The following is a 17,864-nucleotide window of genomic DNA, read 5'->3' on the forward strand; positions in this document are numbered from 1 at the left end:
CCTACCCGTCCCCCCGGGCGCGGAACTTCGCTACATAGTGAGAAAAAAAGCAACCGACGACGCTTCCAGGACGGAATACAAGAAGTGACCAGTAACGCATTCCGCTTTTGCTGGCAAGTCCTTTTAAAGCAGGCTATATCGCTAAAAAGCCCCAAACATTTTTGGCAGATTTTTTTTTTTTTTTTTCTCCCCACTGACAAGAAGCTCGAGAGCCATGCCTGTGGGAGAGGGCTTCAGTGCCATTTTTATGCGGGTCCGCCCACTCCACACCCCCGCTGGAGCAAGGGGAGGAGGAAGGTGAGTAGGCCCTGCCCAGGGCAGGTTCCTCGAGGCTTCCAGCCGCTCCGGTAACAGCCGTATCCCCCTGAACCCTCGGGTCAGTGGAGCCAGAAGGGGAAGAGTCTCCTCGCTCATGCCGAAGAGCTGCTGTCTCCAACACACAAACCATGGCCGAGATTGCCCTCGAAACTAAAAGGCTCACTGTCAGCTCATTTCTATAGAGCTACAGAACTTCACAGCCAAATTTAACAAGTCATAGAGGTCTACAAGGTGAGTCAACCAAGAATTTCAGAAGTTAATCTATGGTCTAGATGGAGATGGGGACAATCAGTCTGACTTTCTTCAGAAAATCAGCTTGAAACCCAGCATTTATAATTTAGCACTAATAGTAATTTAGTAGTAACAGCACCAATTTTGCTAAATCATGATGCAATTTTAGTATTGGCACCGATTCAAATCACATTTCTTATGATGTTTCTACAAAACACTGAAAATATACTCAGAGTAACATAAATTTTAAATACGGCATATACAGAAAGGCACAATCCACAAAATCAGCATTCCTGAAAGACTTGCCATGTCTTATTGATTCTAATACAGAAGCTGAAAAGGACATTCTCCAGAACAGCCACAGAAAAGCTGTCAAATAATTCAGTACAGGAGATACAGGTTAAATGGAACTTAGTCAGATACACAGCAGATCATCCACACAGATGGCAGCTTCTTCTCAGCAACATCATCCTGATGTCAGAAATGTAAAGCTCTGGATATCTGAAAAGAATTCTCAGAAACTGCCATAAGCTTCTCTGACTCAGGTATCTCTAACAGGAGTCACTGTTACTTCAGACATACAGCATGCTCCACCTACAACTGTTATCACCATCACTTCGTCTTGAACATAACTTCTTTTCTGGATAATGAGTTGGCAACAATTCTAAGACCCAAGTATATAACAGTACAAAGTAAACTGGATTTATGGCTTAGTCATGTCAATGTAGCTGGCTGAGAAAAATCGTGCAACTTAAGTCTGGTGCAAAACACCACAGAATCTCCTGCCTCATGGGTACATCTTCTGAGCCACTGATAGGAATCATCTATATTCTGCCAATTCTCTTTTCCCTCTTCCATATATACAGCACACACAGAAGTACAAAAATTTCTACTTCGGTTATCAGAAGGGAGTGGCTTGCTTTATCTTGTTCAACAGCAGGTTCTGAAAACTAGACATTTTGACAGTCTGTGACCACAAAATTTCACCAGCACATCACTTTTTATGTTCCTGTGCTAACACCCTAAACTCATGATGTATCCAGAATTAATAATTTTCCCCCTTTTCTTTTGACTACTGAATGGAAGTTTGGTATCAGCCAACCACTCTAGCTGCAATACATGTACAACTTGATGCAACCCACACCCTGCAGCCAGTCACTTTCCAGACTCAAATTTTAGATGCACACTACAGCAAGAACAGACAGTTCCTATCACGTGTACGGAGGGACACAAAAAGCTGTGGGAGAAGTGACAGACAACTGGCATCACAATATTCCTGCACATGAATAAATACTGACTTCAGTGCTACTTTTCACTCTGCAATGAATAGAGGGAATCAACCTACCCAAACACGAGTCTTGGAAGAGGTGTCAAGGCAATAAAACTGCTTAGATGAATGATTACAGAATGAGTACTGCTATAGTTTAAGAATCTACTGAGGGTCAAGACATCAGTGTAGAAAATCAGCATCTGACATCCATGAATGTTGCACAATACATGACATGTCCACAAAATTCTTTGGTCATTATAGGGCTGTGATCACTTCGGACCCAAGCAGCCAGACACAAAGAGACTCCCTTTTTTACGGCAAGGTTTATTTACAGGAGCCTCTACAGTTTTCAGAACAGTGTTTCTTCATCATTTCTTAAGGAAGGGGACACGGACTTTACTTACTGTGTCATGCACTAAGGTGAAAAACATGCACACTTCATAATGCCCAAACCTACATTGTCACAAAACTATCAAACAGGATACATTCTATTGCTAATATTTTAAGTAAATAGTTGTATTTAGCATCACTCAAAAAAAACCCAAACCAATCAACCCACAAAAACCCACCACGTTAGATCCTGTAAGGATAGCCACTATTATTCTTACTTCCTTTCTCCCTTTTCTCCTGTTTCTTCTCCTTCCAATATTGATGTTGTATTTCTCCTCCAAATCTTCTTTTCCCTATTTGTTCTTCTCTCGGTTCTCCCTACCATTCCCCTTCTTGCTCCTGCTTGAAATTTCCGTATTTCTTTCCCTCATCTCTCTGCCTCCTCTGGGTTCCATTCTCCCTGCTTTTGGTTGTCTATAAGGCATCAGAAGTACTCATCACATGCAAAAGCTAGTAAGGGAAATGGGGAAAAAGTGAAGTTAGTTTGTGACAGAAATTGCATTTATTAACATCACATAGATACATATGGTAACTAGGAATCACATCTGATTTCTACAGCCACAGAAAATGTATTTGTTTCAATATTTATTTCATTTACCAGTCACTACAGGAAATAACTTCCAAGATCCCGAATCTGTCATTTTAGAATCTTTCTCTTACTCCATGAAACATGAGCAAGGTAGGGTTTCAAAATTACATTCGTGCTTTATTTTAAGACAGTTATTAAATATTCAGGGTTAGAAATGAATGCTATTTTTATTACCTATCACATATAATCCAGACCCTTCCGTTGATGCAATGCACTAAGTTCTCTACTTGACTGTGTGCAATAGGTATGAATGTAACTTTAAGACACAACGTATTTTTATAGCCAGAAGCAATATGGCACTAGTTTAAGAACAGGACCAGTTCAATAGGCCCTTTCAAGAAAACAGTAAACTGAAAGGTAGACCTGACCCCTCTCCCTGCCCACTATGATGCATTTATTTCCACATATACAATATCATTAAATTGATTTTAGTATTTTTACTTTAATGCTCAGACAAGCTTCTAGAGAATGTCTGAATTTTGCAAAATATTATCTTCTATTTTTCTCCTATGCTTGTGCCTACATAAAATTACAGTAACACAAATAACACATGTATCCAGAGTTTAACATAAAATTTTGGGTTGCATTTCCCAATTCAAAGCTATTAAGAAGTTTCCATATACTTTTTTTAAAGATGACACTATAGCTTATGAAGTGGAAAGAGTATGTATGGAATGCATAGGTGTGCAATACAGGTGAATTATTTTTCTAAATTATGCAAAAATTTCTTCTCATCACAACTGTGTATGTAACTCTAGAGATAACATGCAAATAAAACTGAATACAAAAGTAAAAAAAGATAACGAGTGAAGATTTAATCATGCTGATATAAAATGTACTTTATATATTAAAAAGATATATTAATATAAATAAATATATATTTTAATCTTAACATTTTATATGGATACAGACTATAAGGCAAAACTTGTTCAGTGGGTTTCTACTCTTGATATAGTCTTAACAATCCTCATCAATCAGCAGTTTAGGAACCTCTTAAGCCAGGAAGAGTCTGGGTCTACATCATGTAACAAGGAAGGACTCCTGAGCTCTTTTTAGACTTCAAAATCTCATCTTTGCCAAATGAAAGCGATTTCTACTTTCAGTTATAGAATCTACTTCAAAACTTGTATGTTTTTTTCTGAATGAAACTTAAGAAGCCTGGTTTAAAAAAAGTTAATAAACATTATCTCAAGTCAACACTTAAGTAGTACAACATAACACTGAGGAATAAAAAAGTCACTGCTACCAGAGCAAATTTACTGGCCAAGCCCTCCTATTTATTATCAATATACTAATGTATACTGATAGTATACAGTGTATAGTATCAATAGGCTAGCTCCCTGTTAGACTCGGCCTACAATGAAAAGCATTGTTGGTGAAGTTATATATGCAAGCACACCTGCTTTTTGCTCAGATCAAATGCAGCTACAGTAGCAAAAAAACCTTTTTGCAGTGTATTTGCTCAAGGAATTAGCACAACAACCTGTACTAGCATAAACCCCTTTCCTTTCTGCTTGCATGAAACACATGCCAGAAGGATGTATGGTGTAACTACACCAGAAACCAAGCAAGGCACACCAAGGCCTTGAATTTCTTTCCTGGCCAGTGGAGTGTATTAGAAGTATGGAAAGTTTGAAAGTGGCCTACTTTAGGAGGGAAGAGAATGCTGTAAGTTCAGTGACAAATTTCAATACAACTCATCCAAGTTACACTGTTGCAGGTTAACTGAATTCTTCATGTTAGGCATCTGCTACTGGAGAAAAAGTTCTGTATTTAGGACAATTTTCACTCATGTCTTTTTTCAGAAGAACAAGGGCAACTTGAAAAAAAAAATAATCCATTAATAGACATACCCTTTTTCATAAGCAAAAGCAGTGATGGTGGGGTGTTTAATTTAATTCACTCTTTAAGAGCCAGTGGCTGCTGCATGATATTTAGGTTCAAATATGACTAAGTGTACTTCTAGAACTATGCCTGGTACAAGTGTGAATCATGTTTCAGCTTCTACAAAACATCTGCCAAAATCCCACATTTTTTTAACTGTATGGTAGATTACTGTAAAGCCCTGCCACACGTAGACTCATTTTTGCTTCGGCAGAAAACAGCCCAAAACATGGCAGACTGTCTCATTTATTAACATATAGACCTTGTGTGCTGTGGACAATACTGATGATACAGGGTTCTGGGTGAATCACAACCTCTAATGCAGCAGGCAGAGGGAATCCAAATTATTTAGAAGACCCTCTCTCTCCTCCTCCTGTTTTGCTAGTCTGTGGAGGAATGCAAGACAGAACTTGTTAATAAAGAACTGGCATTGCTGGGTAGGGCATTCTTTCCTGACACATTTTCCATTATTAGGTGCTGGGGAAAGTACCCCATTAATTTCAGTGGTTTGCTGTGGCTTGTATTTGTTTTAAGCATCAACAGAAGAACCTCGATCAGCGCGCTGTTAATAGGTATGCTAAAAGCAGCCAATGAAACAATAAAACCACAAAGCCCTGGAAAAGCCCAACAGCTATACAGTTTAGAGCTCCTTCCACCCTGTTTACCTGTTGTATGTGGTTGTAAGATCTGTTGCAGTGCTATACGATGCTTCCATTCTCATCCAAGCTTTTAGAGCCTTTTGTATTAAAATATAAAATCTGGTGCCTTGAACACACGAAAATGCCTCTAAATCTCTGGGTTTGGAAGCAATAGGCACTTTAGATATACCTGCAATAACAATGCATAAAGTAAAAGTATGTGTGAAACTGATCATAGTAAGTGTTTCTCATTAGCCACTTCAGACATGTCCTTTCCAACAGCTGCTAAGTTGGAGAAAGAAAAAGTTTCTTCCTCAGTGTGTGCTGGAGCAGAAGTGAGTATTGTTGGCTTGGGTCAGTGGTCTTATTCCATTCATAGACTCTTCTGTTCAGTTCCGTATGGATATCTAATATAGAGAGTTTCCTGCAGCAATAAAAGTAAAAGCTTTCTATTAGAGAATGAAGCAACACACCATTTAAGAATCCACAAGAGAGAAGACAACTTTAGACTCAAAAAGGAGAAAGTTGCAAATTTCAGTCGTTATTGCAGAGGTTACACCTCTAATATCCAAGGCTGAATATGCATTTTTGAGACAATCTGTTATAACCCAAATCACTGCTGTGTTACTGGTTATGCCAACATGATGATCTGTGATTTCACTACAAAGTTTTAGGGTTTGTAAAAAGGTACTAAATGTTAGCCACACAACTACCTTGAAAAACAGTTGCTAGCTCTGGGGTAAATCAGTTGTGCAAAGAAAACCTTTGTTGGCAAGTTATATATCCAAAGATATCTGATTTTTGCTCAGATTCTTTTGATAATCTCTTTAGATAAACTAAAGTTTTCTGATAGTTTAAATTCAAGATTACAAATTGGCAATCTAGTGGCTCCCCAAGTGGAGGGTTAATTAGATGTAAAGAAATGACAAAATCCTTCCCTCTCAACTGCCTTTTCTCTGAACTTAGGCACTGATTTTATCTTTGCAAGCAGAGCCCTTCCTCAATTTGACTGAAGCCTGGTGTATGCCTTGTAACTTGGAGAAGGAAGATCTCCAGTCTTGTCTAAAGCACTGACATACACTACCCACTACATTACTTCCCCTCTCTGCAAGCCCCAGTGCCATGACACACTTTAGTTTTACTCTCCAGAATTAGAAACTTCACTCCTACTTTAGGCTACCTTCCTGTGCCATCGTTCCAGGATCAGGTATACTTGTCTTTTAACCTATGGCACAGCATGAAGACACTTTTCAGGACCAGATGGGATGAAACTTAAGGTTTCTCTTTCTCTAGGACAGCAGGCTATCATAGGAAAAGGGTAATTTTTTCCTCTTTTTTAAATTTACCTTTTATAAGGATTGCGGAGTAGCTCAGTCAGACAACGCAGATAATAGGAGGATGAACTTGGAGATTTTTCTAGTGTAGACACATCCACTTTGCACTGACTCCAAAAGATGTCTGCTACTTGGGGGATAGTGACTTTCCAAGGGTTATTTGCATTACCGGTGATTTTCTCATCATTCCCATCTACTTCCAACAGACTAGTACATTCATTCTCATTTTCTGGCACAATGTAGCTCTGAATAAAAAAAAGCTTTGGTTTTCCTAGGAGTCCAGGACATGAGTCTGCTGTGAAGTATTTCTTTATTTGTTCCAAAGGGAATCCAGAAAAGGTATGGTCTGTACAGAAGATGCTCTGAGGGCTGCCACGGCTGATCAATATACAAATGAAGCTGTCACAATTTCTGTGCTTCTGCAACCTTGCAACTTCAAGCAATGTTTGATTCATGGTGTTCATATTTAAATATCTGTGACAACAAACATCATAGCCTAAGCCTCTGAAGGTCTCTTCCAACATATCTGAAAAAAGCAAGATGTAATTAAATCACAGCACATCAAGGCTCAATCTCAGCTATCTCGAATTACAGTATTTACAGTATTTCACTATTGGAAATAAGACAGTAATTAAAAAAATCAGGCATACTTCATGTTCATCACAGTACATTACATACTTATACTGCTATATGCATGTTGTCTCTGAGTTATGTACTTCATGATAGCAAAGACACTGTTTCTTGGAACACGATCTGTTCCAAATTCCACACACTTGCGTGCTTTTGTTTAGAACCAGCATCCCAAGTTCCAAGGACTCAGCAAAAATACAGGGCTGATACAAAGTCTATAGTATAGCAAGGTGGTAAACAGGAACTATAGAGTTTCATTCCAGTTGTGTTGGTTTGATTAAATTAAACTTTACAGACTTTTAATTGGAAATGGAAAGGAAAATCCTCTCTATTTCAGCCAATAAAACCTGCTCTCCAAATTCAGGTGGAAGACTCAGTATCAATATCGTTTAGCAAGTTACATACTCGATGAAGCACTTCGTCCATTAGAGGGCAGCAGTACATAAGCAAAACGACAGTTTGAGCAACGAGTGCTCTTTTCCTATAATTTACTTATCTCGGTGGCACGTACACATACATGCAAAGATACAAAACTTGTCATCATCTTAGACCATACACACGCTCTAAGTGTCACCATTAAAAAAAATTAAACCCAAACTTAGAGCTGATACCTTAGTTAATAATGAATCATAAATTATACATGGTAAGCTTTGGATATAGCAATTTTACTTTCAGGCAAGACAAAACACAGCATTATATGCTGCAACCTGAGATCAGAAAACATCTGTTTCTTCAACAGTAATCATCTCCCAACAAAACCTCCACTGACTTTACTTATCTCAGTGGCACGTACACATACACGCAAAGATACAAAACGTCATCATCTTAGACCATACACACGCTCTAAGTGTCACCATTAAAAAAAATTAAACCCAAACTTAGAGCTGATACCTTAGTTAATAATGAATCATAAATTATACATGGTAAGCTTTGGATATAGCAATTTTACTTTCAGGCAAGACAAAACACAGCATTATATGCTGCAACCTGAGATCAGAAAACATCTGTTTCTTCAACAGTAATCATCTCCCAACAAAACCTCCACTGACTTTAGAGCATTTCCACTCTACATAAAAAATTACCCTTTTCTCCTCTTGATTGTTTACAATGGTAAGGATTGGCTTCCAAATGGAAAAGTCAAAAGCAGCTGTTGCCAAAACAGCGAGACTATTTACAAAACAGCAAGGTGCATTTCAGTTTGAATTTTAGCAGCATCTGATGAATCCACATTGTTTACACTGGTCATTTTCAATTGTTGTAATCCTTGATCCTACAGTATCTATTATTTGTTCATCTTCCTCAGAGTAAATCTTGAGATAGCTACAGACTCTAATGCACGCCACAGATACAAACCCTAATGTTCTCCCTGCCATCTTCTCTTTGGTATTTTCAGACTTCAGAAGTAGCGTGGCACAACAACTCTATAGAGTAATGAATGCCTTTCTAATAAACTCCTTTAAACAATGCTGTATTTCCTGCCTTTCCTGAATCTCACTAGCACAGTAATGTATTTCAGTGAAAGTCTTGCTTTCTATCATGTTAAAATGCTGATAATGCACTGGTGACATTAAACATCTAAGAAATATACATGATGTAATTGCTTCCGCATCCAATGCAGACATGCATTAAGACTGAGGCACACTAAGACTTGCTTTGGTTGGTTTTGGCACAACAGCATCACAGCCATGATCTGCAGGTGTATCTGACATGCCAGATGCTAAACACGTAATCTATTTTAGGGGGCCTATAAGAAAGATGGGGACAGACTGTTCAGCAGGGCCTGTTGCAATAGAACAAGGGGTAATGGTTTTAAACTAAAAGAGGGTAGATTTAGACTAGATATAAGGAAGAAATTTTTCATTATGAAGGTGGTGAAACACTAGAACAGGTTGCCCAGAGAGGTGGTAGATGTCCCATCCCTGGAAACATAGAAGGTCAGGTTGGATGAGGCTCTGAGCTACCTGATCTAGTTGATGATGTTCCTGTTTACTGCAAGGGGGTTGGACTAGATGGCCTTTAAAGGTCCCTTCCAACCCAAAGATTCTATGATTCTATTTTTGTCCTTTCTAGTCAGCAGACTTCCTCTATCACATTTACACTTTCTGTTCTTGAACAAGTACTAAAATGACTATATGAGGTCATGAAGACCACATGCATTGATTTCTTTTTTTCTTTTGTGCTTATCTTTGTATTTAGTAGCAGTTACTATGAGAAAGGGGCCTGCACAGCATATTGCCTGTGCAAATGACCTCTGCCTTCTAAGGAAGAGTAGGTCAAAATTTATGTATCTCTGACTATGAGCTGACATAGCAGTTCCTTCTTTACTTCCCATTTTCTCCACTGTATGTGCCTTACCTGCTTTTATATTTACTGTTTCATTTAAAAAGCTCAGATCTGGCACAGCAAAACACTCTTGTTCAAGAAATCAGATCAGCACATGCTCATATCCCATTAGAGACAATGAAATTTTAAGTGGGTGGGGTTTTTTTGTAAAGAACGCTATTTTCACACCTCATGTTTTCTTTAGATCTCCACACTGAAATTTCTCTAGCAATCCTTTTTGCATTTGCTTTTAAGAAACAGAACTCCAAGTAATTATATTGGTACTGGAGCAGATAATCATGCTACCTTCCAGATTAAGGCTGCATAGTAAGTTTCTTGGATTAAAAGGGTCGTTTGTTCTCTAAAGCTACCATGAAAAAACGTAAGAACAGGAAAGCAAAGCAGACAACAGAACAGAGCAGAATGCTTGATCCCAAGAGTCAGTCTTTCAGTCCTTGGCAGGCTGTCTTTGTTTTGTTTTCCTCTTGGGGCAAAGTCAGCATTCTCCCCCCCCCACAAAATAGAAGCGAAAAAGTGCTTTAGATTGAACAATTTAATCTCTACATCCAGCAACTGCATCCTTGTTGTTGGGGTGTGGGTTTTTTGTGGTGGTTTTTTTTTTTTTTTTTAAAGTTATTTTCCTTAGGCCAGACGTCATTGATGAACTTCGTAGGACAGACCAAAATGAGATCCCAAGGATGCTTCCCAGTTGCATGTAACTGTGTCAAGTGCCTTCCTTGTCACTCTTCTCCATGCATGGCAGAATTATTTTTCAGTTCTAGTTCCTGTTACCCTAATGGCAAACTAAATGTCTTATAATTTTATATCGTTTACCTAAAATACTATTGTGAAACGAACATCAAAATTTTTCTTTTTGTAAAAAAGTACTCTTTTTTTACAGAGGACTCTGCATCCACTGCTCTTCAACAACTACATCAATAACTCTAAGTTGGTCCATCTGCTGGACCATTAGTTATGCAAAAGATGAAAGATATGCCCACAAACCGCCTTCTTCCCCTACATCTCCTAGCCTATTACAGAACTGACTGCAACTACTCTCTTCATTTTTATTTTTAGCCTCATATGTTCCAGTGATTAGAGAGTGGTGGGTTTTTTTGCTTCTGCAAGAACCTAATTTTCAGATTCTACAAAGGCTATCAGGAAAATCCCACATTTTAACCGTGGCACTGACTACCTTGAATTCTATGTGCAAACTGTGTTGGATTTTGGGGTGGGTTTTTTTTTTTTGGCTGGTTGGTTGTTTTTTAGTTTGGGTTGGTTTTTTTTTAACTAAACCAATATGGAAGGAAGAAGAATTCCTTTCCCTATAAAGCTATGGTGATGGTTTCAGTTAAACTGTGCAAGATGTAACAGAAGTCTAGGTGCATTATTAATAAAGGACCACATGCCTTCAGCTATTCAAAATCTCTGGTATCCAATATATCCACATTTCAAATCTGCAACAGCTTTGGTTTCGGTTTTGTTAACTGTTGGGAAATACTATCTTTACCAATAATCTGTTGTATGACAGTAGCTTAACTATTCCGTTGGTCTCCGAAGATCCCTTTTTTTCCCTCCCAAAATTCAGTCTATCCCTTTGTAAGTTCTTTCATTCAGAGATTATGTGCAAACAAACAAACACTGTTTGCAATAGTTACGACAGTTGGCTTTAACCTCAGGTTGGGCCCTCCAACTCTGCTTTAGAAAACTTATTAGAATTGGCAGGACTGACTAGGGCAGTATTACCCTAGCCTGGCTGGTGAATGTACATCATATTCTTTACACTAAATTGTTTTAATTATCCAAGATTAACAAGATAAGGAACTTCGAATTCCAGAGACTTACCTGTGTCATTGCCAATGCAGTCTATTATCAGGCATATTCCTAAAGGTCGACTTTGCATTCTGTACTGATCATCAAACACCTGAGGAACACGAGGGACAAATACTAAGTTAACATGCCACTTTCTCAACTTACAGATGTGATTCCTTTCTCAAATTTAACCACCTCAGATCTATTTAATTACATTCTGTTGTTTTTCCATAGAGTGGCTAGCAGAAACCTATCTACTGGGATGTAGCATGTCTTATCTACAACAAAAACAAAAAATCATGAGACATGGACTAATCATTTTTTTTCCACCTATTTCTAGTACAGGCTTATAATTTTTTGCATCCTTGTGTTATGTAACCTTACTACCATGATTATCCTTAAACAAAGACTAAGACTGTACCAGCAATGAGAGAAACAAGTTTGAGACTGAACCTTAACTCTGGACAGATCCTCAAAAGTAAAAAAAAAAAACCAACCCAAACAAACAAAAATTAAACAAAAAAGTCACAAACCTGTATAGGAGGAGGGGCTTTATAAAGACCTGGACTATGACAGCAATGATCCTTCTATAGTACTTCCAAATTAATTTCCTTAAGTGTAACTTCTATTGAGATGTTAGGAGCTATAAGCTTCATATTGTCAACACAATAAATGTAGAGAATTTTTGTTTTCTTCAGGTATGCAAACAGGCATTGCTCATCAGAACCGCATTTATTTCTTTATTTAGTGGAACAACCTCCTTGTTCCTATATAATCTGTAATGACTATCACAATTCCTCTCCCCTTTAAAAAGACTACTATCAATTTGCTATAGGTAACTCCCTGGCTCCTGGCCTACAGGAGAGCTAGTGAAAACAGCAATAGTCCATTCTTATCGTTAATACTCAAAGCATGTCTGTCTTCTACCTGGAGAGCAAGGGATGGGGAGCGAATAAAGAACAAAATTTACTGCATGCAAAGAAGCCCTTCCATTTCCAATGCAGATGGTAAGTGGTCTGACTTCCAACAGATTTTGACTTCGCCTCCACCAATAAATGTGCAAGTTCTGTGCGTGCATCATATCTCCATGTATTTTGCACACTGCTGCTTCCATTTTATATTAAAACTATGAACTGCTTTTGCAGAATATATAACCTGTTTATGGCTGAGGAGGATATGGATGTACACATCCTTCTGTTTTCACGCAATTAAAGGAAATATCAAAATGAAACACAAAAACATTAAGGTATTTACCTTAGTTTTCTTTGTTATATTTATATGCATACGTATGCACAAGCACATACCTTATGTGACGCTGGTCCCGATTCCTGAATGGACATGTGGACTGGTTCTGTTGCAGTTAAAACACAAAGAAGTAATCTTAGCATGTACGTACCAGTGACATTTCTTTGGCACCAAATCAGTTAAAGAGGAACCTATCTAGTTCAGCCAAGTTCTCACTCATCTAGACCTCTTAAGTTTCTATGTATGCTACTGAAGTTAAAAAAAAAAATTAACCTCTAAAATGTTATTTAGATTGCATTCTACATTGCTTGTGACTAGATTAAACAACCAACTGCTCCTACACTAAGAGAATTCAGCCAACCACTCTGTTCAAAATCACCGTATCTGAGAATTATTTTGGGTTTCCAGAAAGAACACAACACACTTGGTAAGAACCTGGTATTCACTGGACAACTTCCTGGCTGGCCTGGTGGAGAGCTCACCACTGAACTGACAAAAAAACTTCCTACTCAACACTTAATGGACACAGCTGTACTACATGGCCTTCCAGAGCTGGCTAGTCAACCTATTCCATGATTTTATTAATAAGCTATTTATTGTGTTAAAACATTGTGACAGTGGAAGCCCAAAACAATTTTACTGAAGTTTTGAAGTCTGGTGGCACAAGCAAAGCAAATACAAGAGCAGACAATAAGGCAAAGCTCAGTTTTCAGAGGTACCAAATACTCTGTGCTCCTGGTGATATCAACTGGATTAGACATAAACACAAGTATCAAACAACCGTTCTTCTGATACAGTGAAATGCATCATTTGGCTCCAAGATTATCAAAACTCAGATAAAATGCTCTTACCTAGAATAAGACCTTGTCCATTTTGTGGTTTTCCTTTGTTCATATTCTGGATCTAAAATGAAGAAAAAGGTGTATTTTCCCTCTTTCCTTCAAGAGTTAATAATCATGTGATCAAAAATATAACAAAACATTATTTTTCTTCCTCAAAAAAAGGATTACGTTTTTTAATTCACATCTATTGGTTAATCAGAATTACAAAATAGCAAGTAAAAAACCCCTACCAAAATCATAAACAAAAAACAACCCTAAAACACTTGCCCTCAGAAAAAAATTACCAATTTGCCATAAACAGCAAAGAAAAGCTTAATCCCTAAAATAGGGATTTTACAAATCAAAAAAACTCTGAAGATGTAAATTTTGTTTCTTATAGAGCAGGAGAGAGGATCTTTCACTGAATTAGAAAGGAAATTGTAGCAATATTATCATAATATGGAAAGTCAATGCAAACTCCTTCCCATTAGTAGTCTGGAAAACAAAGCTGCTGTGGCTTTGTTAGTAAAGACAAATTGCATCTCTGGTGTCTTGTATGTAAGCTTTATACATACATATTTACTGAATACATGACAGCAATAGTGTGAAATTCATTTAGCAAGGCTAAAGACTGTAATTGAGGTCATACTATTACAATATCAGACCTAACCCAAATATAAAGAATACTGCATACAACAGGATTTGATGACTTGACATACTGAGATATCTTGGTTAAAATGAGTTTAAAACAGAACACAAAAAAACCCTGAAAGGCCATAACCTTCAGCTTCCGAAGTTAAAAAGCTACTTTCTCTGCAAAGTCGATAAGTACAAAGAAGAATAGTATGTTTTGCAAAGAACAGTCAAAGCAAAACTTTTCACTCCCCAGAATAGTAGAAAAAACTTTCAAGATACAGATTTTTATATGCCCAACTAATAGGGGGAAAAAAATAAAATCACAGAAGCTCTTTAAAGGGGATCTTTCTCAGTCAGAAGATTTAAATCAGACCCTAAACCCAGCAAATAACAGGAATAAGAGAAATAAACCAAGTAATATTTTAGTTATTAGCAATTTTTCATTCTTTGGGCTCTGCAAAGATTAATCCCCTTTCAATGTCTGGCAATATTTAGAAATAAAGGATCTGTCTGATTTATTGTATACTTACCCCTGAATTATAAGGAGGATCAATCAGACTGAGATTAGGGAGAGATGCCTGAAGTGCATTTACATATACTGGCTGAGAATGAACGGAGGACATTAAAGCTGAAAATTTAACAGAGACACACCATGATATATCAACTGTTTTAAAAGCCTAAATCTGTGAAGCATGCAAATACTCTGACTTGTAACTCATAATTTTATCTTCAGTAAGAGCACATCTGATCCTTGCTATCAAGGCCGACCAGTGCAAAAATAGCCTCTTACCTTCGTGTTTGTACTTCTGAATCTTCCTAATCAGGTCTATCCTGTGAATATTTCGAAAACAATTTTCTATCAAATCCAGTTGATTAGGAGCCACCAAATTTAGTTTCTCCAGGTCAATCACAAGAGCTAGAAAACTCTAGAACAGCAACAGAAAACCAAACTGTCATATCAGCAACTTATTCTTTATCAGTAAGTAACAAAGCAACCCATAAAATAACCCGTATATTCAAGATTAGGGACATTGCTTTCTGAAATACTAAAAAAAAAGATCCAAAAGATATAACAATTCTTGGTATTATCATAGGAGTAATTAAAACTAGGAAATGATATTCTTAAAAACAAATGAAAGTTTTTGAGGAAGCAGTTTTGCACTTCCTTGTTGCTACTAGGCCAGACACTTGAAATGTCACCTCACATGCAACAAAGCAAGAGGCAAGAAAAGCTCTGGGGAATTTGCAGGGCCCCTCTCCTTTGGTTAAAGGGAAAAAGAAAAAGAAATTAATGGAAGAAGACAGAAATCTTCAGTCTTCTATGCATAGTGATCAAGTTTTCTGAAGTCTCTAATGAATCTCTGCTTTCCCAGAGCATTTAAAACAAATATGCACAATTCAAATGTACAGAGAAAGACATAATTGAGATAAAGCTGTTCTTTTGTAAGTGAAGTACAGCAGAAACATAAAAAGTGACCCTGTAATTCAATATACATTTCATATTATTATTGATTCGAGATCCTTCATATATGAACTTTCAGATCAGCAATACTGAAGAAAGATTTTTTTCTTAATGGCTTCTGCCTGTGAGGTTCACGCTAACACCATTCAGTACAGCAAGACTTCACTGTTCCCTCCTACTGTTTCTCATGCTTCTTTCCTTGAATTAAAAAAAAAAATCAAATAGAAGCCACTACTCCTTCTCCACTTCCTGACTTCTGTCTACTCCTGCCTCACTACCCCTTGCAGTACTGCCTCCCCTCCTTTGCTGTCTAGCTACTTCCTTTTTACTTTAATCTCTCATTGCTCCAGAGATGACCAGCAGAAAGACATTACCTTATCTTTTGCCATTTTCATACGAGGTGCATAATCTCTGAGTAGAAAACCAAGAGAACTCACTTCTTCTTTTTCCAGATTCTCATTAAGCTCTACCATTAGTACCCTGAAATAAAGTTGAGACATTTCTAAAGGATTAGCTTTCAGCAAGATACCACCCCTGCCCAACTGCCCAACTTCTCCCATTGTTCCAGTTTTAATGTACCATTCCCAATTAAACAACACAAAAAAAGCCTACCCTGTTCCAAGACCCAATTACAAAATACCTACTCCTGCTCATCAGCACCTGTGTTACTCAGACTGACTGTGTAATACCCACTGCTAGGGAAACAGAAGTCTCCTTAATATTTCAATAGAGATAAGTAAGACAATGAGCCAACAGAAGACATCTTTAACATTTTTACCTAGTAGTTACAGGGTTTTTATTTCAGTGAGAAGTTAACACAGGAAAATCTTCTTATGAGTACATACATTTTTTTTATAAAGTCTCTCAAAGAAAATAACTGGAGCTTCTTAATCTAAGCGTCTTAAAACTACAGAGTAAAAAGTAGTTAGAGACAGGTCTCCTGACAAAAGCTATACCACAAGGCTATGTGCCCAAAGCAAACTATAAAAGAAAGTATCTGTAATTAATGATGGTACTCTAAAGTGTCATTTCTATCGTTAATCTAGAACTGTACAAACATCACTGGTTTTATTAACATACACAAACTCCTGGAAGATAAGACACTTCTAATGCCATGACTTGTAAGAAGCTACTAAGGCTTATTTTAGGGACTAAACTTGACATATTCTTTTCACTGTAACTCTAGATATGACGCTTTTTTCTGCTTTTCTTTTACCTTCAAGACATATTTAAAAAGAAACAAAAAACAACCACCCACCCCCCCCAAAAAAACACCAAACAACCAAAACCAACTCTTACATGTTTTGAACAAAACAGAGTAGCCATGAAACCTGAAATGGATATATTACCTGTAATCAGGGACAAGTCTGAGACTCCTGGCAAGGTCAGCTTCCACTGTTGCTTTCTCAGTCTTCAAGATCCTCCTCAGCAAGTCAAACCTCTTAACTCTGTACAACAGCTCAGACAAGCCAAGAAAAGACAATTTCTCCCTCTCATTCAGAGCCACCAAGAGCTCTCTAAGGTCGGCAGTGGCCAAGTCAGGAGCAAGGTCTCGGCATAGGAAAACCATCATCTCTTCTTCTTCTTTATCCAATTCTTGTTCAATCTGGTGAATAAGAACAGCTGGCACTTGGCACCTGGTCATCACTTTTGTCACTGTCCCTTTAAAATTGCCAGCCTACTGTTTTTTAAACAGGAAGCCAAGGTGACATGAAGCCCATGTCTGCCACAGCACTTCTCTGGTGTTCATTCTTAACTAGATGCATTTTTACATAAGCAGTTCTGTGGGAGAGAATTAAAAGGTACTAAATCAGTGATCTGCTGCACAAGTTCACAGTTAACTCTCCTATCTATTTCACTTACAGCTGAAACACCAACATAGTCTACACAGACCTCCTGTTCTCAAGGGGTTCTCCCAGCTGTTCATTACAGAACAAAAAGTACTTGGTAGGTCAAATACTGAAGTTCTTATAAAGTAAAATTACCTTAACACAAGTCTGTAAATTCCATAGGAAGTGAAACAAAAGTCATCAGCTTGCTCATGAGTGATATTACAAGCCTTTCTGGAAGTAAGAGTTAAGTTCCACAGCAATTTAAGTCTAAAGCTCTGACCTCTTCCCAGCAACCCTGCATGCCCCTGCTCACCAGCACCTTTTCCCCCCTAGAAGTCTCAAGGCTTTTTTCAGGAAGAGTTTTGGAAGCTAAGAGGTAGTGTAACCACACACTGTAGACACAAGAATTAACCCCCCCCCCCCCTTTATAAAACCCCTCACATTCGGCCT

General features: G+C 37.8%; 1 protein-coding gene across 1 annotated transcript in view; it reads right to left on the minus strand.

Annotated features, from left to right (window-relative positions):
- Window positions 1–5,605: 5,605 nt before the first annotated feature.
- CFLAR (CASP8 and FADD-like apoptosis regulator) overlaps window positions 5,606–17,864 on the minus strand; it is a 17,768-nt gene continuing 5,509 nt past the window's right edge. The window contains exons 2-10 of the mRNA XM_010287177.1: window positions 16,932–17,364; window positions 15,957–16,062; window positions 14,911–15,046; window positions 14,651–14,748; window positions 13,515–13,566; window positions 12,723–12,769; window positions 11,452–11,530; window positions 6,667–7,180; window positions 5,606–5,744 (exon numbers count right to left, since the gene is read on the minus strand). Of these exons, the coding sequence (XP_010285479.1) occupies window positions 5,606–5,744; window positions 6,667–7,180; window positions 11,452–11,530; window positions 12,723–12,769; window positions 13,515–13,566; window positions 14,651–14,748; window positions 14,911–15,046; window positions 15,957–16,062; window positions 16,932–17,227 (1,467 nt within the window). The 5' untranslated portion in view covers window positions 17,228–17,364. The remainder of the gene's footprint in view (window positions 5,745–6,666; window positions 7,181–11,451; window positions 11,531–12,722; window positions 12,770–13,514; window positions 13,567–14,650; window positions 14,749–14,910; window positions 15,047–15,956; window positions 16,063–16,931; window positions 17,365–17,864) is intronic.

This window comes from Phaethon lepturus, unplaced genomic scaffold (genome assembly GCF_000687285.1).
Source record: "Phaethon lepturus isolate BGI_N335 unplaced genomic scaffold, ASM68728v1 scaffold3905, whole genome shotgun sequence".
Lineage (NCBI taxonomy): Eukaryota > Metazoa > Chordata > Aves > Phaethontiformes > Phaethontidae > Phaethon > Phaethon lepturus.